We start from the raw sequence: 20,871 nt of genomic DNA, 5'->3' as shown, positions 1-20,871 counted from the left end.
TATATGCACTGCATCACCCTCCCACGCCCTTTCCCCACTTCCTCCCCCTTCCCACTAGTAGCAACACCCCCCCCAAACAGGACCTGTTCTGCCCTCCTATCCTCCAATTTTGTAAAAAAAAGAAAAAAAAAGATGACTTTTTTTTTTTTGGTTTAAGATAGCTACTACACAGAGAATTTCCTTGTGACATTTCCATGTATATAACCTGAATTGGTTCATCTCCTTTATTTTTCTCTTTTCTTCCTTAGTCCTCTTCTTATGGTGATTTCTACAGGTTTTAAAATTCTATATTCATTCTTGTATAGAGAGTACATCAACTATATTCACCTTCTTGAACCCTCCCCCTCTCATGTATGACTTCCCTTTAGCATGACCTGTTTTCATAATATTGCTGTATTGTATTAGGTCTATATTCCACATATGAGAGAAAACGTGGTTTTTGACCTTCTGAATCTGGCTAACTTCACTTATGTTTTCCAGTTTCATCCATTTACCTGCAGATGACAAAATTTCATTCTTCTTTGTGGCTGAATAAAATTCCATTGTATATAAGTACCATATTTTCTTAATTAGTAGTGGGGCATCATGGTTGTTTCCATAGCTTAGCTATTGTGAATAATGCTACAATAAACATGGGTGTGCAGGTGCCTTTACTGCAACCTGACTTACATTCCTTCGAGTATATAACTAGGAGTGCTATTGCTGGATCATATAGCAGATCTATTTTTCGTTTTTTGAGGAGCCTCCATACTGTTTTCCATAGTGGTTATACTAGCTTATATTCCCACCAGCAGTGTATAAGGGTTCCTTTTTCTCCACATCCTTGCCAACATTTGTTGTTTGTGTTCTTGATGATAGACATTCTAACAGGAGGGAGGTGGAATCTTGACGTGGTTTTGATCTGCATTTCCTTTATGTCCAGGGATATTGAGCATCTCACCGAGTAACAATATGCATGCAGCACTCTTTATCAGTGCTGGGCAACTACCAGTGAGCCATATGACCACGAGGCAAACAACCCGTGCTACAATGTGCTGCATTGCCAAGCTAGATGTTCAGTAGATTAAGTGTGTTCACTGCACTTTGACTTACCATAATTTCCACTCACAAGGGGTCTTTTGGGATTCTACCCCATCATAATTTAAGAAGTATATATATATATATATATATATATATATATATATATATATAGTCTCTAAAATTTCTCCAGAGTATCTTGAAGATTCTGTACTTAATGCCAGTTATTCCAAGATGTTTAATGCAAACTCACCACCTAATTTCTCTATAGCATGGTGAGTTTTTAAAATCCTAGTTTCAAAAAAGAACAGTTTAAGATTAAGTGTCTTAAGGAGCCACAGTGAGTTCTTCTATGAAGCTTATAGGAAAATTGAGCCAAAAGACATTTCAGCACAGTATTCTTTATTATAAACAATCAAATGACAGTATACTTGTGCATTTTAAGGATGATTGAAGCCAAGGCTATTAAAATCAAAAGCATTACTTCACTCAATGACAGTCTCTTTTTCATTGGTATGTTTTCTATTCATTTGAACTTATCTTTAATATATGCCAGGATTACCTAACCTTGTTGTACAGTTCAGCTGTTAAATCATAGCAAGTAAGACAATTTGGAATGCATGTTATATTTTGCTTTATTTATTGACTATATATACCAAATATTTGGAACACATTCAAAGTTAAGCAGAAGCCTGAAGTCTATTAAATGATACTTATAAAATGCTTTTGGTAGTACTGTTGTGCAGGCATCCATATTCTTAGAAGACAATTAAAAGGGGATTCTAAATCCTAAGTAGTTGGCCAGTTTTTCCTAATACATACTTAGTGGAAAAACACAAAACAAAACATGAAGTATATGTGTTAAAAATGACATCTTTTTGGTTCTGAAACACTGGCAGCTATAACCTATCACATAACTAACACAAACTTCTACGTCTCATTTTGTAACAGACAAAAAAAATACTGGTTTGGACAACATGATACATGTTCTGGGTCTTGTGAGCAGGCCAAAATGTTCCTGCCCTCTGTCACATGATCCATGGGCATGGCAACCTGAAACATGTGCAGTGCTGATGTGTTTAAAGCCCTAGCCTGTCCACATTGCTCCTGATCCTGTAAAAGAATGTTGTTCAATTTTTTGGCTCATCTGATTCATGAAGTGAATACTAAATGACTACATTTAGAAGTCTGAAACCAAATACTACATTGTAGTTTTGAGAACTCTTAGCAGCAAAAGAAAAAAGAAATACTAAAATGTGACTGTGTTACGACCAGAGGGTTTTCTTCTTGTCAGTTCTACGTTCTCTGAATTTCACAGGCAGGCGTTCTAAAAAAGGTTTCTGTGAGACAGAACTGGTGCCCTGTGTGCCGATTTCATAATTTATTCTTTCACAGAAATAATTCAAGTGCACTGCAATGTTTTGCCCTGGTTTCCTAAAGTTGCAGACAAATCTGTTTTTTTGGTTTTGCTTTGCTTTTTTAATGTCATTTATAAACTACTACTTCTGGTTAATTCTATAAAGGCATAAGATTACCAGACAATGAGTTTGGTAGACTGTAGAGAGGTTAAGAAAGCTGTGTCTGATCTCTGGAACAAACACTGTGTGCACTTAACACTCACCCATGAAATGGTATCAGATGAGATGCCTCATATTAATGACTTTTGGCGGTACGGGGGTTTGAACTCAAGGCCTTGCGCTTGCCAGGCAGGTGCTATACCACTTGAGCTATGCCACCCAGCCCCATGTTAATGAGTTTTCCAAGAAAAAGGGAGATGGAAAATTATTAGAAAATTGGAAAGCAAGAATGGGGAAAAAATTGAGACATGGAAGAAAAGAAGCATTTATCCAAGGAACCCATTATCTGATTGCTCTGAAGACAAGGGGAAAAAATTTTCAAAGTAGAGATAATTAAGAAATTATTATTCTTTTTTTCAAGCAAAAGAAAGTGTGCATGTTTTGTTTTAAAAGTTCTGAAACAAGAAGATGTCTGTGCGGATGGAGTTACTATTAGACTCTCGGCTCTACGAGGGCTGGGATTGTCTCTTACTTTTGATTCCACAGTACCTCATGCTGTACCTGGCACATATCGGTGCACAATACATAGTTGATGAACCAATAAACTATGGGTTTTCCTAAACACTAAGTGGGCCACCTATATTTAGTGTAAAATATAGTAATTATTTTCTATCATATATATATTTCTATTCGATAACTAGTCATTACAAGAGGTGACAGAAGAAACTCACTCATCTTTTGCATATGATTTCTACCTTGAATACAATTTAATGAGAAACAACTACATGTACTCTAATGCTAGAGAGAAGGTGTAGATGAAGAAACCTCTTGAATTACTGAAGAACTGTCTGTTACAGCATAATTGCCATCTTAAATTTTAAGAGGAAATGACATATTTTTCTAAGCAATGCAGTGTTTAGTGGGTGGCAAGTACCTAGAAATTTGGGGGATTTCCCTTTATCATCCAAAGAAAGAACAAATTTTTAATATTACATACACACACGCACACATATATATATATATATTTAAAAGCTGTCCTATTATTCCATACCACTGTTTTTCCCCAAATTTATAGGGGAGTTTGAAATTATTTTCACCTTTCTTGGTAAGTTATTTTCAGGTAGGAGAATTCAGCTTAGAAGAGGCTTCCAGATTTAACCCATTGATAATCAATATAGATATTAATTAAGTAATTCATAGATTTGATCCAACATCATGTCTAGATTTCTTCAAAGGCCTTTACTATTGTTCTAATAATCTGTAAGTAGTTAATATTTGCCAACAGTCAGGAAAATGTAGCAAAGGGTGCCCCAACCTGGACACTTTAATGTGGGAATGTTAAAAGGCATAAGTAGACGCTTGATGCTTTGTCCAGAGCTTTTATTTTGCTGCTACTTCCCTTCACAGGACTGACATGCAGTATTGTGGCCCACTGTGCAAACTCAGCAGTTTGCAGGATCACCTAACCTGAATAACCAGGCAGGCTGAACCTGATTTCCTATGTGGAAAGCAGGAGCTCCTGGGTGCTTCTTGAACTAAATCCTGGACCTACCCTACCATGTGGGGTTACAACTTCTGTCATGCTATTTTCATACTTGTTTTCCCTTTTTAGATTCATTTTTTACAGTGGTAGATTGAGGCAACATGACTCTTAGCTTCACAGTTTCTTTTCCAATCACAGTTTAAATTTGTTCAAAATGTACCATTGATATCAGCACAGTGGTCTAGCTATACATATTTCAACTACAGAAATAACAGTTTCTGTGGCTTATCTCCTAACTTGGTGTACAAGCTTGATGGTTTTTCTCTTGCCAATAGCACTAAAAGTGACATCATTTTAATTGTATGGGTTTGATTGCTTTGTTTGTCTAAAAGTGTGATTTGCTCTAGTGCTACTAATAACTGGGGTTTTTTTCTATAGGAGCAGTTTCGGTGTTTCTTTGAGGCCTCATGCATGCTTTATAACGACAGGCTGACGAAAGCTGCCTCTGACTCAGCAGGCACCCTTCACATACTCTTGACATGGTTGCCTTTCATTTATTTCCTCCCACAAAAGAAGCTGATGCTTCTTATAGCATAGGCTCAGAAAACCTGTTTTTCTAACCACACTATATTGGCCTCAGGTTAACTAGGTAGCACAAAACAAATGGTGATAAAAAATATGAACAGTATACATTATATGTATTTAGAAACTTCACTTAGCTGCAAATCTGAAATGGTGTAAGCCACTGCCTGCAATAGCATCTATTCTATAGAAATGTCTATTAAGACACTGAAGAAATGGGATTATGTGGAGAGCCCATCTGAGTCAGAACCTTGTCCAACCACTGCAGTGGTCCATGAAGATGAATCTCAATCCAACAGGGGGTGCTCGTGACATCCTGGCGATGATACTCGGCTCCCCAACCCTGAAAAGAAAGAATGAAGCCCAGAGTGATTGTGTTTCTTTACCTTAGGCTCCAGAACCCAAGGCTCCCAGGCAGAGCAAAGTGGTCAGTCTGCACAGCACACACTCCCAGCAGCTCCTAATATCTGGAGGGAGAGAGCATGGACTCCACCTTCCTGTAAGTACAGGAGTCCTTCTGCACCAACCTGATACCTCAGAGGAATACAGATCCATGCCTTCAACCTGGATTCACAATTAGACACCAACCAGTAGATGGTCTGGGGCTCTAGCCCCATCACATGAGAAATGCTGGCAATCATTTCCCTTCTATATGGGAAGAAATTCAACCTTCTGTTTATCCACCCACTTTGTGCTGGAGACCACATGCCCCACAAAATGGCAGACTATGGATTGGAGTTGTAAAGAGAGAACTGGAGGCCACTTTTGATTTTCAGAGTTGATTGTAAGAACTTGTATCTTTTCTTTCTTGGCTTGCACAACAATTCCTCATTCATCACTATTTATAGGAGAGACACTAAATAAATAAATGATAAATTTGCATACTTACATCTTATATGTTATGCATCAGTAGGAAGTTATTTGAAAAATAAAGGGAGATCACAGCCAAGCAAATTAATTTTGTGACTGGGAGCACTGAGCTATTTAAAAATTGGATTTCAATACAACCATGCTGCCTGATTACACTTTCTATTAGTGACCATGGTCCTTAGGCAGACCTGCAACTCTCTACCTGGTAGTTGCACCACACTTCCCTGCTCTCAATTCCCCTTCTAGCTGACTGCTTCACTCCTGCTCCTCTCCCCCAAAGCTTCTACTGCCTACTCCCCCATCCACTTATAACTGATGGTCTATCTTATTTTCTTAAGAAAAATAATGTCACCAGACATGAGAATTTCCACATGCTTGCACCACTCACTTGGCCTTCTCCCTCTTGCCAAAGATAGATCTGTCTTATCAAATAAGCAGTTCCATCCATTTATGTACAATTAGATTCACTAATCCATTTATCTATTTATCATTTATCAGAGTTTTGGCTTCACTGATTGGCCTTTCTCAGTTTTCTTCTCTGGCTGCTTTTCTTCTCCCTCATCTTCTAATGTTGAAGTGTCCCAGGGCTCAGTCTCAGACCCTCTGTGCTCTCTGAATTCAAAGCCATGGTGATCCTATACAGACTCATGGAGTTAAATATTGTCCATATGTATGCAATTCCAAGTTTGTATTTCTCACCCTGACCTCTCTCCCCTAATAGACTCTGACATCTAACTACCCAATCCATATCTTCATTTGACTGTATGACAGACACCTCACAGCTGCTATCACTAAAACTGAGCTCTTGATTTTGTCTACAAGCCTGATCCACTTGCATCTTCTTCTTTCTTAGTTAAAGGCAACTAACTTCATCTTTCTAACTCTCTTTTCCTCATCAAATCTGCCTTCATGATTGGGAACCTTTCCTTTTCTCAAAGCTCTTCTGGAGCTCTCCTGATAGGACAGCTGAATATTACAATAGCCTCCTCACTGGTCTCCCTCTTCTCACCTTGTCTATATCATAACTGTTCTCCATATGGCAGCCAAAGGGACCCTCTAAAAATGTAGGTCAGGCCATGAAAGTCCTCTGCTGAAATTCCTGCAAAGTCTCGCCATCTCTTTGAAAGCCAAACTCTTGGAAGCTGCTCTGATTTCATCTCCCCACTAATAAGCCACAGTCACTCTGGCCTGCTTGTACCTCTAAAGTTCCAGGCATACTCATCAACTTTGCTGACAGTCATCTCTTCAGTTATGCCTACCCTACCTTGCAGCCCTCTTATGCTCCAGCACTCCAAATTCCCTTGCCTAACTCTACATTGTCTCATTCCATGCACCTCCCTCATCATGGCTGTAGTTTACTGCCTATCTCTCCTTACCAGCATATTGGTTCTACAATGGCAGAGATCTATGGGTCACTATTGATGGATGCCAGTGCCTACAGCAGTGTCCAGCCTGGCACATGTCAGGTACCCAAAAAATATTTGTTGACTGAATAAACAAGGGAATGCTAAGATCAGTAAAAATCAGAGCTGAAAGAGACCTTAAAGATGATCTGTCTCTTCACCTCCAGTAGCAGCCACCAGTGTGTAGTCACATATAATTTTTAAACTCATCATCCATAGTTATTATTTACTTTTAAAGTCTCTGTAGTGCTGGGAATGTTTAGTAGAGTGCTTGCCTAGCTAGCATGGGCAAAACCCTGAGTTTGATCCCTAGTACCACAGAAAAAAAGTCTTGTAATACTTAAGAGTTTGTGCTGCCCCAGTCCCACCCCCCACACATCAAAAAATTAAGAATTTGTTTTCCATGAATTATGTAGCATTATAAACCTAAATGTTGCCTATCCAAGAGATACATGCAGTTGATCTTAGGAAAATCAGATTTCTATGCAAGCTTGTATAACAGTGAAGTAATTACCTATGTGATGTTGGCATTTCTTCCTCATTTTAAAAAGGCCTGGAAATAAAGGAGAATGCTGGAGGGGGTGAATTCAACTATGATATATTGTAAGAACTTTTCTAAATATTACAATGTACCCCCAGTACAACATTATGATAATAAAAAAATAACCAGAGTAAAATGGAAAAAAAAAGCAAAAATAAATAAATTAAATTAAAAAGCCTAGAGAAAACCATCTGCCAGGTTCAAACGACTGTTCACTAATGGCAATGTAATGCCCTCTGCTGGCTCTAAAGTGACAGGGCACCTGAAAAGGTTTCCAGGGACTTGTTTACTGTTTTACAATGTAAAAATGTTAAAACAGTGACGTTGAATAAAACTATTGGTCATCATGAAAGAGAAGTAGTTCAAGAAGCCATTTTTAAATGAAAACTATATGTTTTTATTCTTATTTTTCAAATAATTACTAAAATTATAACTGTGACAAAAACATAAGCAGAGTACAGAAAAATGGGGCAATCATTTATCACAATAACCTGAAGTGTTAATAAGATTTAAGACTAGGGATGTATCTGAGTAGTCAGACACTTGCTGAGCACATGTGAAGCCCTGGTATCAACCTCCCCAGTACCACCAAAAAAAAAATTACTTAAAGCAAAACAAAAAACCCTGGAGCAAGCCATACTGCTTTTTTGGATGGGTATGTGACATTGTCCAATGTTTAATTTTTTTAAAAAAAAAGCTATGATTTTAAAATATTGCGATGATTTGCAAACACTTTGCAATAGATAAAATAGCAGATGATAAAATTAGGCCGTTAGCTTGAATGTGCAAACCCCATTGTTTTCCCTTCCCACTAAGTCATTTCATTGGTTCCTCAAACTTCATAGCAATCTTGGAAAGATTTGAAGAAATCCAACAAACACTCAGAATCTAACTGTATACCACTTTCTTAGAGTTAACCACACCCACCTCAATGGTTCTTCCACATCTGTCTAGACCAGCACCTAATTTATACTATATTAGAGCCAGTTCCCTTTTGTAGCTTATCTATGTATTTATCTCCTCAGTTTGTCTGAATGCTTTCTAAGAGTTAGGAGAAGGTCTTATTCAATTTAGGCAAGTTCACCAACATTTACTGTTACATCAGTGCTTGGCAATTTAAGGGGTGGGGAAATCTCCAGCATTTAAACTGATAAAATTATTATTGTGACTTTTTCCTCTGCATTAAAAACAATCAGATAGCTACTTTAACTTGTTTTTCCTCCAAAAGTAATATGCTTAAGAATGCTGATGTAATTGCTAAACAAGACAGCTTAGCCTCATCAAGGAGCTCTTCCTAAAAACTGCTAATAGAATTTCAAAAAAGGATTGTCATCCTCCTGAACTGGCTGGACAAATGCCATATCGACTGAGAGTGCTTTTGCATTTTGTTTTTCATTTTCTGCCTTAACAATCTGAAAGCAAGCACTCCTTACCTTAACAATCTGAAAGCAAGCACTCCTTACCTTAACAAAACTCATCCGGATAGTGCACATCTTAGTTAACTCATACACAACCTCGAAGCCATGGTGAACCGACTGCGCAAGCAGCTGGGCAAAGAGCTGGTTGTTGAAGACCTTGAGGCTGCACCCACTGGGGATCTTGCAGACAGTAGCTGGGTGGAAGCCATGCTGATAGTTGCAGTTCCGGCTCTGCACAAAGATGCTGCTGTCACTCACGCATTCGGCATACACCTCTCCCCCAACGTAGTACAAGTGCACACCTGAGGACACAAAAACACAGCCTGCAAATACCGTTCCCTTCGGTCTTATCACCTCAAGCTGGGTGGGAGTCTAAATGTACCTGAAATCCATATCATCAATGACAGATGAGTAAGAGGTGTGACCCACGTGCCAACTTGTGTTCATTATATCCTTTGTGTTTTCCAAACGTCCATTTAAAAGTGTAAAATAAAATAAAAGTGTAACCCATGCAAGCAATTATTCCCCAGAACCAATTGGTAGGCCTTCATATCTCATTACTCCCATCACTCTCAATATATAGTGCAAAACACCCCAAATAATCCTTCATGTACCTATACAAACAAAAATTTAAATTGAATGACACAGTTAATAGCATGAAAATGTTACTTAAATATATACCCTAAACCCACTCCAGAGGAAGCAATAAGTGAAGTTTAAACATTTTTTATTAACAATTATAAATCTATTTCTCTAATAACAAATATTTTAAAGAGCCTGGTGTTATGGTACATGCCTATAATCCCAGCACTCTGGGAGGTAGAGGCAGGAAGAGGCTAGTTCTAGGCCAGTCTGGGCTACATAGTGAGGTCCTGTCTCAAAAAAAAAATAATAATAAATCAAAGAGACCTATTTCATTTTAGAGGCTTATCACCCACTATTATAAATTAGATCATAAGTGATATTCCCACTACACTTTCAGATATACTCATATAAAAACTCATAAGAAAATGTAGCTTACATCGCTTTCTCTAACATTTTTGGGATTAACATTCAAAGGCAATCCTGGGAATGTTGCTGCTCATGTTAGTTTTCTTCCAAGTTATATTTTAGTTGATTTTTTCTCTCCCAATGTCTGGGTTGAAGATTCAGCTTAATTTTATGGCAAGAGGCCAGGATTAGATAAAATGAAGAAGTTCTAGTCTAGTGAATATTCAATACCAGGATACATTTTCTCCAATGTTTAACAGGGAAAAACATTCTCTAGCTCTAGATGTCTATCATTATAAACATCCCCCCCCACACACAGAGTTAAAAGGTGTTTGTAGCAGCCATCCAGAATATACTTGTTATATTTTTGGTTTTCTCAAAATGAAAATATAAAACTTTTGAAGAATAGAACTTGGAGACTTCCAGTGCTTCTCAGACCCCAGTTTGGATAACCATGAATTTAGGAAACATTATTGCTACAGCTGCCAAGAGTTTGTCAGATTCTAAGTACACATTTGCATTTTCTATGTGACTATCTCCTGCCATACTTATCATTTCCTTGTCCTATCTTCTTTCCCTTAATAAAATTTTGCCTGTATCAAAATCATAGAAGAGCCTGGGCAGGTAGATAGTGGAAATGAATAAATTTCAGTATTATGTATTACAACCACACTACTCTGACGAAATGGATTCGGAGCCACACAGAGAGAGCAGAGCTCCAGGTTTTAGGGTTAAGGCTCCCTGTCACTGCCTGCTTCCGACTGGTTCCCCTCTTCTCTTTTCTCAGCCTTCCTTTCCCTTTTCTTCCACATCTTCATTATTTGTCTCCCTGAACATCCTTTGGCCTGGTAGCCACGAGGCAGGGATGGCCATAAGGAAGCCAAAGAATGGTCCTGATTGGCTGTTAATAGCAACATGGCGGGACCATTGCCAGGCCAGGCCAGCACTGCCTCCCCTCACTACTCCTGTGCACCCCTAGGGTGGGAGAGCCTGCCTTTTGCATGGTGGTGGTTTTTTAAAAGCAGGTGACAGAGTGGGGTTTAATAGGTATTTGAATTGAATGACCTTTAAATATATAATCCTCCCAAAACTTATTTCCTAGAAATGATAAGATTTTTGTTATCTGACCCTGGTCTTTATTTAGAGGTTGATTTTCAAGCATGTTAAAGACTTATCTGCAACCACAGCACAAGTTGGCAGAGTGACAAAACAGAGAAGAGCCTGGGCAGGTGGGTAAGTAGTATAACATCCAGAGAGAAGAGAGGGGCTGAGCCAACGGGATGAACATGTGCAGCCCACTCAACACCAGACCAGACCAGAGCCAGTATCCCAGCGAAGGAGCCAGCTCTGTCTAGAGGCAGCCAGCAGCATCTACAGAGGAGTAGAGTAGACATCTAATTGTATTTGCATCCATCTGATAGGCCAAAATAATGGCTTTGAGCCTGCCATGTGTGTTGGATTCAAGACTGCCAGTTCTTTAGCCTTCACAGATGCACAGTGAGGTGGGCAATTTGCATTTCTATCAAGTTCCCAAGTGAAGTTGATGCTGCCTTGCTTTGAGAAACACAGATTAGGAGCTCAGACTGCTACAGACCAGTCCCTGGAACTAGACAGGCTGGACTGTAAAGTACATGATACTTGGTATCTATTGCCACACAGGACTTTCATAGATTTTATTATCTCATTCCATTCATACTAACAGACAGTCTCATGCAGTTTTATATCCCCATCATGGTTTCACCCACTGAAATTCATTATTTGTGAACTCCTTATTTTATGGGACATTCCTTTAAAACAGTACCGGAAAATGAGTATGTACAGATTTTATTGCAACTTACATACTGCCATTTCTTAATGAAATGCTGAAAGGTGACATCATACCTATTCTCCTTGCAATAAAATATGCAATTGATATATTAATTATTATAATTTAGCAACTTTTTAGATAAAGCAGTATAAAACAAAGCTAGTCTTACAATCCTGTCAACTGTTCTAACTCCTAACAACAAGGATAAATGCCCCCAAAGAAAGTACCACCTGAGGGCTGGGGAAGTAGCTCAGTGATAGATCACTTTGCTATTATGCTCCAGGTTTGATTCTCAGCATTACCAAAAAAAAAAAAAAAAAAAAAAGAAAAAGACCAAAACCCAAACAAAACCAATACACACACACATACAAAAAAAAAAAAAAAAAACTGGCTGTGTGTGGTGATGCACACCTGCAATCCCAGTACTCCTCTGTGGCTGAAGCACCACAAAGAATAAAACTTTGTCATTCACAGGTAAATGGATGTAACTGGAGAATATCATTTTAAGTAAGGTTAGCCAAGCTCAGAAGGCCAAAAGCCCATGTTCTCCCTCAGATACAGATTGTAGACCTAAAACAAATGCAGCAGTATTATGGGACACAGGTCACACTAAGGGGAGGCCGCGCAAGGGAGCGATAGGGCAAGGAAAGGAAACCAAAAGCTTGAATGAGGTTGATGTGCTCACTGTACAGGAATGAATATAGAAATCTTAAACTGTCCAGAGCCACCATGGGAAGAGGACTAGGGAGGAGTAAAGAGGACTGGAAGAGGTGAATCAATTGGGGTTGTAATACATATATACACAGGGAGATACATTAGGAATCTCCACGTGTAGCTATCTTTATCTCAGACCTGCAAAATGCTGTTTCTCATTTTATCTTTTATGTTTTTCCTTCTACAAAATTGGAGAACAGGAGGGCAGAACAGGTTCTGCGCAGGAGAAGGTTGGCACCGGTGGGACGGGGAGGCAGAGGGGAAAAGGGTAGGAGGATGAATATGGTGGAAATAATGGATACACATGTATGTAAATGCAAAAATGATACTTGTTGATACTGTTCCAGGAATGGGAAGGGGGGGGTGAAGGAGAGCAGTGGAGGGGGTAAATTCAAGCATGATATATTTGATACATTTTAAGAACCTTTGTAAATGCTAAAATGTACCCCCACCTAGCACAATTCAAAAAGAAAAAAAAAAAAGCTGGACAGGAGAATCCAGAATCTAAGCTTTGCATTTGTGTGTGACTACCACCCACTTTTTGTGAGGACTGGTGAGTTCTGAGTCCTGTGTGGTGGTTAGTTAAGAGCAGAGGCACCTTAGTTTGATTTAGGTCTGAGGGGTCATACTGCTTCTGTTTCCCTTTAATCCTCTTCTGTAGACTCAAATGACAGAGAAGCCAGAAGGAAAACTGAAAGGAGGGCAGCTGGGAGGTTGGTGAGAGCATCCAATGCCCTGGTATTTACTCAGAGTTGGGAAGTACTACCATGCAAAGCGGAGCTCACAATCAACCCTGATGCCTCTCCACTCTTCTTAGCAAATCTTCAACTCACTGAAACAATTCCATGCCCTCCCTCACTAGAGGTTGTACTTGACCTTCCCCTTGCCTCTGCTGTCTTCTCTTCTGAAAATTTTAAAACCAGGCTCATTATCAGGATTGTATGGAACTTTCAGAAAGCACAGACTTCTGAATATAATAATTACATTTAAAAAATTTTCCTTATAAAGTTAGATATCTACTCAAATACATGGGTAAAAGGATGCAAAGTCTGGGATTTACTTTAAAATACTCTAGCAAAAATATGGAGAACAGATGAAAAAGGATGTCACCAAATGTCAATTATTGAGATGGAACAGGAAGACATGTTGCACTACAACTCTCTTTACTTTTGTTTGCATTTGGAATTTCCCACAATGATGTAAGATCAAAAACTAACTTAAAAACATAAGTTTTCAAATCCACACCAGAGCTTAGGTCAGAGGTCAGAATTGGTCTTCCACAGACTTTGCCTACAGCAAAGTAGGCAAAGTTGTGCACTGCACAACTCCAGGGTTTGCCTCTTTGTCTTCCAAACTTTGTATAATTATTACGATGTTTTTCCAGCAGATGGCAGTGGTTTCTCTTGAGGAAGAATCATCTTTTTCTAAATTCACAGAAAGTCATCTCTGGACTGTAGCAAAGCTGGTCTTCCAAATCTGTACTCAAAAACTAAGTCCCTCTGAGCAGTGATGAACAAGCAGGTTTGGGCCCAGGAGCACAACACTGAATATCCCATCGCTGCCAATCACACAGCTGGCCACTCTCACTGGGCTAGGCTGGGGTATGTGATGTTTCTCTCTCACTACTGTTATAACAAACCCAGGGCACCCATACGTCCTGTGTCCTCCCCATCCTCACATGAGCAAAATTCCACCACAGAAAACAGAAAATACAGACATGGAAAATAAAAATCAGCCACAAATCCACAGTCCAGAAATAACCCCAGCTAACATCTGTGATATGTCTTTAAGTCTTTTTTTAAGTGCAGTTTTTAGAACCAAAATTGCAGTCATACTCTCCAGGTTGTTTTTAAACTTTGTTTCATTTAGTAATATGTCATGAACATTTTCTTAGGATATAAAATGTTCTGCAATGTCAAGTTTAATGGCCATAATTGTATGACATGCCATGTTAAAATTTTTCAGGACTTGTTTTTTTAAAGATGAAAAGACCTAAATGTGTTCAAAACCAGAATGGAGGAGGTATTTCAAGGCAGGGAAGTAATTCCTGGAAGAAGGAATCAAACCAAATTGCATGGGGAAGAGCTGATTCTCTTTTCAAGGAACTGGTGAACCAAACCCTTGCATCGGACAATGCCTTTCATAAGATGGGAAGAACCACTAGAATTCTACAAAACTTGAGACAAGCTAGAAAACTAACTCCAAAAACAATTTGATGGTTTGGAAAGTGTGATAATTATTTGCAGGATAGTCCTGGTTTCCCTCAATAAGTTCAATAACTGGGGTTAATGCCTCAGGAATGATCATAATTATCTACTTTTTTGCCCACAAAAGGGAAGAGCAGATATAAGACAAATGTAACATGTCTATACCTGCAGAAGAGAAATGAACCTGGTATGCTCAAAGTGTTACTGCATACCAAGAACCTAGCACAGACTCTTCATTCAGAGACCAGCAGAGGGCTGGGTATAGCTCAGTGACAGAGCGCTTGCCTAGCATGTTCAAGCCCTGGTTCAACCCCTAACCACCTGCAAAAAAAAGAAAGGTAAAAAAGCCAACTTAAGTTACATTAGAAATCACAGGTGCTCAGAAATGATGTGTTACTGATCACAAACATATTATGTCATGAATTTCTAAGAAAGACAATTCTAAGTCAAGGCCTGTGTTCCTGCAGTCAATGCAAAGCTGTGGTTTGACTAATTTGGAAATTGAGGTATTCTGAAAAGCCACTTCAAAAAAGCAGACAAGTATTATCCTCTAATTGTCTAGGCTGGCTCTTACCTCACTCAGTCTTAAATCATCCAGAACTAGCCTTTTGTTCAGTAATCTACATCAAAAGTTCTTTGCCTTCTTATCTTCTCACAGAGGTACTCAGAACTCCAAGTAATTCCCAGGACAGTACTCCCTTTTTAAGCATCATACTTTTTTTTTTTTTTTTTCAGTGCTGGGGTTTGAACTCAGGGCCTATGCTTCGAACCACTCCACCAGTCCTATTTTTGTGACGGGATTTTTCAAGCTAAGATCTCCCAAACTATTTGCCCAGGCTGTCTTCAAACTGCAATCTTCCTGATCTCTACTTCCTGAGTAGCTAAGATTACAAGGCATGAGCCACCACCGCCTGGCTGGCATTGTATTTTTTAAAAGAAGATATAAAAAAAAAAAGAAGATATAAAATCTCTTGTTTATACTTTAAAAGTAAATCACTATAAAATTTCAACACTATATTGTAAGCAAGACTTTCATTCAGCACCACAGAGATGATTAGAGCACACCGCTACTGTAGAGACGATAGGTGTTTTCATTGGAAGATTTGGTTCTGTTAGGAAGGCACCGTGAAGTGTGTCAAGATGAAAAGACAGGAGGGAGCAGGGGGAGCAGCTGGGTGATGGGTGTGAATCTGTGGCACCTTGGGCTGACCATGTGTTAAGCTACCAGCCAAACCCTCTGAGCTCTAGTCATCTCATCTGTAAGATGGGACTAACAGAGCCTAGCTTACAGTAACTCTAAGGATGAGAAACAGTATGGTAAACCAGGTATGGTGGCACAAATCTGCAACTCCAGCACTCAGAAGGTAGAGGCAGGAGCACTGTGAATTCCAAAGCCACCCTATGCTACATAGCAAATAGCTAGATCCTGTCTCAAAAAATATACAGCTAAAGTACATTCCAGATACCTCACTTATTATAGATGGCTATCATCATCATCATTGTCATCATTTTATTATTATTTAGCATGCATCTGGTTCAAGTGCTCTGCCTAATTTTCGAGGAAGAATGTGGACAGATCCTATATTAGAACTAGGCATTCCTGATTCTTTGAGGTGCTGCCTGTGATATTAAAGTGGTGACCTTTAGTCTAATTGTAGCTATTTAAAGCATTTTGCTAGTAAAGGCAGGAGTAATGGGTTCCATTCCTTTTGCACAGCAACTAATACATGCTTTGTACCAACCACACTGCCTCACAGTGTATCCCAGGAGATGGGAAGCCAGGTGAGAAAGCTTGGCTGAGTCAGCAGAAACCATTCTGCCAGAGCAAACACAATCCAAAGTGCATGCACTTCCCAGTGCGCACCTCCTTTGGGAGGACCAGCCAACTTGACTAATTTTAAGTAACCAGGATCACAAACCAAAGTGGCCTGAAAGCTAACCAATCATTTCTGAGGAGACAAATGGTTCATTGTCATTGCTAACTGTAATTTAAAAAAAAACATGTAGACATCTATTTCTGTCTCCTCCTTTCTCCACAGAGTAATCTCAATACAGCAGCCAGGGGATCCTTTGAAAGTTTAATATAAAGTCAGATTGTATGGACTCCTTGGCCTCAATTCTATTGTCCATTTCCTAAAGTCAAAGCCAAAGCCCTTAAAATGGCCTCAGGGCTCCAGATTGTTGGTCCCGCCTTCTTCCTCTGCTCCCCACACGCTGCTTATCCTCTTGTGACAGGTAGCTCAGAGCCTTTGCATTTGCTGTTTCCTCTCCTTAGAAAACTTTTCTCCCAGATGTCCTTGTTGCTAGTTCCCTGGCTAGCTCTCTGTTCAAATGTCACGTTCTAGGGAAGGCCTTAACTAGCAATGCTGCTCTAAGTACAGCACCTGCCCCCATCTCTTCTCTTCCTCTGCTTGGTCTTTCTCTATTTGACATACATAAATTTCCTTTTTCTATTTGATGCACATATAAATTGTCTCCCTAGCTATGCATAATCCATGAAAGCAGGAGGTTTTGTCTTTTACTGCCCTATCCCTGGTATCCAGTTTGGCTGAGAACAGGTGCTCAGTAAATATCTGTGAGATGAATGCATACCTCCAAAATTTGTCTCTATTATTTATAACTCCACAGAGTAAGTTCCCTTCTTTGCTAACCCAGGAGCACATTCTGCAGCAACCTTAGCCAGGCCCGCCTCCTAGGAAGCCACGATGTTCAGAAGCAGATAAGCCACAGCAGCAACTGAGATCTTCCCCTGATCTCACAAGAGACAGATGGCCTTTGCTTTAAAATATGCAAGATAACCCTTTTTTTTTTTCTGTTATGCTTTATGGCATCCCTTGTAGTTTCTCTAAAAAAAATCTTATATTTTATATTAGTGTAATTCCTAAGCAGCTTTCTGAGACTCCTGTGATTTTGTTTTAGGGATCACATGAGAGTGGAATGCCTGTCTGTCCAGGAGAGCACCAGGCTAGGCATCCTGGCTTTTGGAAGGGCTCATCAGCCTGGCTCTTCCTCATGTGGTTTGTCAGGAACACAGAACATCTACTTCCCTTGTCATTGTCAGTAGCACCTTGAACAAGCTACTTGCAGGAAGGTTCCCAGAGCCTATTCTACACCCCTTTCACAGTTCTTAATTCTGTCTTTGGATCCACAGCTCCAGCACAAGTCTATGATGCAGCCCCATCTGATAAGCCCTCGGCAAACAGCTCACAGTGCTGGGTTGTTAGTGTTTTGTCTTCAGGTTTTGCTGCAGATACTTATAAAAATCACTTGAAAGTAAAGCCAGACCTGAGAAACTTGTTTAAAAGAATTCAGTTAAAGGGGAAAAAGGTGTAGCTACAGGTGGTACAGCACTTGCTTGGCAGGGACAAGGCCCCTGGGCTCCATACTCAGCAGAAAGAAAAGGAAGGAAAGGGGGGAAGGGAAGGGAAGGGAGGGAGGGAGGGTGGAAGGAAGGAAGGAAGAAAGGAATTCAACCAGAGGAAAAGTATTATTTCCTTAGAGGAATGGCTATGTATCTCACTTTGGGAGAAAAATTATGTTATAGATTGAATTTCCTCTGTCTGCCCTCCCTGTCAGGAAACCTAGAGCAAATCACAGCCTGTCAAGATTGACCCTCATGGGTGACATATAGTCATCTCTTGGTATTCCTGGGGGTTGGTTCTAGGATCTATTGTAGATATGGAACTCAAATCCCTTGTATTAAATGGTTTAATGTGTGCATATAAAACTATGCACATCCTCGTGTATACTTTAAACCATCTCTAGATGAACTTTTGGGCTTCATACATGCTAGACAAGCACTCTACAACTTCAGCACACTCCCAGTCCTTTTGTTTTTGAGACGGTCACTAACTTTGCTGAGACTGACCTCAGACTTGTGACCCTCCTGCTTCTGCCTCCTGAGAGGCTTCTGGATGAATTATAGCAGCTAATATGATGTAAATTCTGTGTAGATAGTTGCTTCACTGTATGATTTAGGGAATGATCAGAAGAAAAACTGCCTGAACATGTTCACTACAGACATAGTATTTTTTTCTCAATGTTTTTGATTTGAGGTGAGTTGAATCTGTGAATGTGGAACCCACAGGCTCAGAGGGAAATCTGTACTTGGATTCTTATCTCCTTCCCCCACCCCAGTTTTTGATTTTCTATTTTTCATTTATCAACTCACTGAAAAGGTTTCCCATAAACTGCCTCAGAGCCACTATGGAAGAGACAGAAGGTAAATAAACATACAGTAATTGTCTTCATTAAGAATTGACACCAGCAGGTCACAGTGGCACATGCCTATAATCCCAGCGACTTTGGAGGCAGAGATCAAGAAGATCACAGTTTAAGGCCAGTTCAGGCAAAGAGTTAGCAAGACTCCATCTCAACAAACAAGTCAGGTGTGGTGGTTCAAATCTGTAATCCTGGCTATGTGGAAAGCACAAAGAGGAGAAAGATCACATTTTAAAGCAACCCTGGGCAAAAACAAGACCCTATCTGAAAGATATTCTAAAGCACAAAGGGTTGGAGGCATGGCTTAAGAAGTAGAGTGCCTGCCTAGCAAGCATGAGGCTCTGAGTTCAAACTCCATACCACCAAAATAATAACAATAATATAAAAGAGCCAACATCAGTAAATGGATTCAATCTGTTTCTAATTGATGGCTTACTGGGTCCTAGAACAGGGGGCATGTCAGAGCTATGTTAGGAAGGACATTGGAAAGCACCACCAAGTGAAATAATGAATTCCCTCCCCCTTGGAAATCTCAATGAAAAGGATCAGAGCTGCTTTACTGGATGGGGAGAGAAAAGATCAAACACTAAAGGTTCTTTCCACTTGTGACTCCTGAAAAAGGAAGTGTTTAAAGGTCCTCAACCTGGCCTCACACTCAGCTGGGGCGTGATGCCATCGCTCACATAGGTGAGGTTAGTTTCAAAAACCCTCAATGGTCAGAGACCAGTGAGAGCTGTGCCCAACCAGCTATCACCCTGACCACCAGGACACAGGAGAGCCCCCATCACCTACCAGCGGCATTCAAACCTAAGTCTGACATTACCTCTGACCACTTAGCTTCTAAGATTCCATTGGTTACTTCACCTGATCATAACGATCAGCCAGCTTCCTCTTCTTCAGAGTCATCCTAGTTAGCATCATTAAACAATTAAAAATAATACATAGTGTAGTGGCTCAAGCCTACAATCCTAGCTACTTAGGAGGCAGAGATTGGGAGGATCTCAGTTCAAGCCCAGCCTGGGCAAAAAAGTTCATGAGATCCCATCTAACCAATAATAGCTGGGCACAGTGGTGCACCTGCCTGTCATCCCAGGTCTGCCAGGAAGTACAAATAGGAGGAAAGTGGTCTAGTCCAGCTTAGGCATAAAGTGAGACTCTACTCCAAAAATGCCTATAAATCTAGCTATGTGGGAGGCTTCAGATCAGGAAGATCATAGTTCCAGACCACCCTGGGCAAAAAAGTTTGCAAGACCCCATCTCAACAGAAAAAAAGCTGGATGTGGTGGTGCACACCTGTCATCCTAATGATGGCAGGAAACATAAAATAGGAGAAGCATGGTCCAGCTGGCCTGGGCAAAAAGCAAGACTCAATCTGCTAAATAACCAGAGGAAAAAGAGGGGGGCAGGCATGGCTCAACAGGCAGAGCACCTGCCTAGCGAGTGCACAGCCCTAAGTTCAAACCTTAGCACTACCCCAAAAAAACCCATGTGTCCTTTGAAAAATCTCACTTTACTTTCATATTTACCCTGTCTTGACTTCACAACACCCACCCCAGGTCACCCCAAAGATGGCCTATTGACTTCAGAAGCAAAAGAACAGGTCTATGAAAACCCATGTGTCCTCCCCAAGGGTGACACCGGAACCAACCCACAGCTCGCCAGCCCTGGGGTCTATCTGTGAAACTCCATGGCCAGTACGTGCCTGGTTTCTATTTCCACATTTTTGCTCAGAAGACTGCATCAATGCATGACAGCTCACTCTTACCCTTTCCTATGTGTCTCCTGGTATTTTCTATCGTTGAGTTTCTGTTTACATTCGAAAGAAGTCCAAGACAGAACCTGTTCCTGTTATTTGAAGGGTCGGTGAATCCATCTATGAGCACACTTCGGGAAGAAGCCTGGAACGTCTCCCCAACTCGGTTGTTCAGTTCATAGTAGGCGACTGAGCACCAGTGCTGGGGCTCCTCGTAACAAACTGGCCGGAAGTCTGAAAGAAAGTGAGTCAGATGGCACATCATTACTGTCCCACCCTGGCTTCTACCAAATTCCACCAGGAAGTAGAGATGAACGGCTTTCAAAACCCCACGTATGCTGCTTTCAT

At 40.2% G+C, this 20,871-nt stretch overlaps 1 protein-coding gene across 1 annotated transcript in view; it reads right to left on the bottom strand.

Annotated features, from left to right (window-relative positions):
* Window positions 1–1,402: 1,402 nt before the first annotated feature.
* Window positions 1,403–20,871, bottom strand: part of Smad9 (SMAD family member 9) — a 66,194-nt gene continuing 46,725 nt past the window's right edge. Inside the window, exons 4-6 of the mRNA XM_020184377.2 lie at window positions 20,536–20,757; window positions 8,877–9,133; window positions 1,403–4,942 (exon numbers count right to left, since the gene is read on the bottom strand). Coding sequence (XP_020039966.1) covers window positions 4,799–4,942; window positions 8,877–9,133; window positions 20,536–20,757 — 623 coding nt within the window. The 3' untranslated portion in view covers window positions 1,403–4,798. The remainder of the gene's footprint in view (window positions 4,943–8,876; window positions 9,134–20,535; window positions 20,758–20,871) is intronic.

The sequence above is a fragment of the Castor canadensis genome, chromosome 10 (genome assembly GCF_047511655.1).
Source record: "Castor canadensis chromosome 10, mCasCan1.hap1v2, whole genome shotgun sequence".
In the NCBI taxonomy this organism is placed as follows: Eukaryota; Metazoa; Chordata; class Mammalia; order Rodentia; family Castoridae; genus Castor; species Castor canadensis.
The sequence above is the reverse complement of the archived record's forward strand: the minus strand, read 5'-3'. Positions and strand labels throughout refer to the sequence as shown.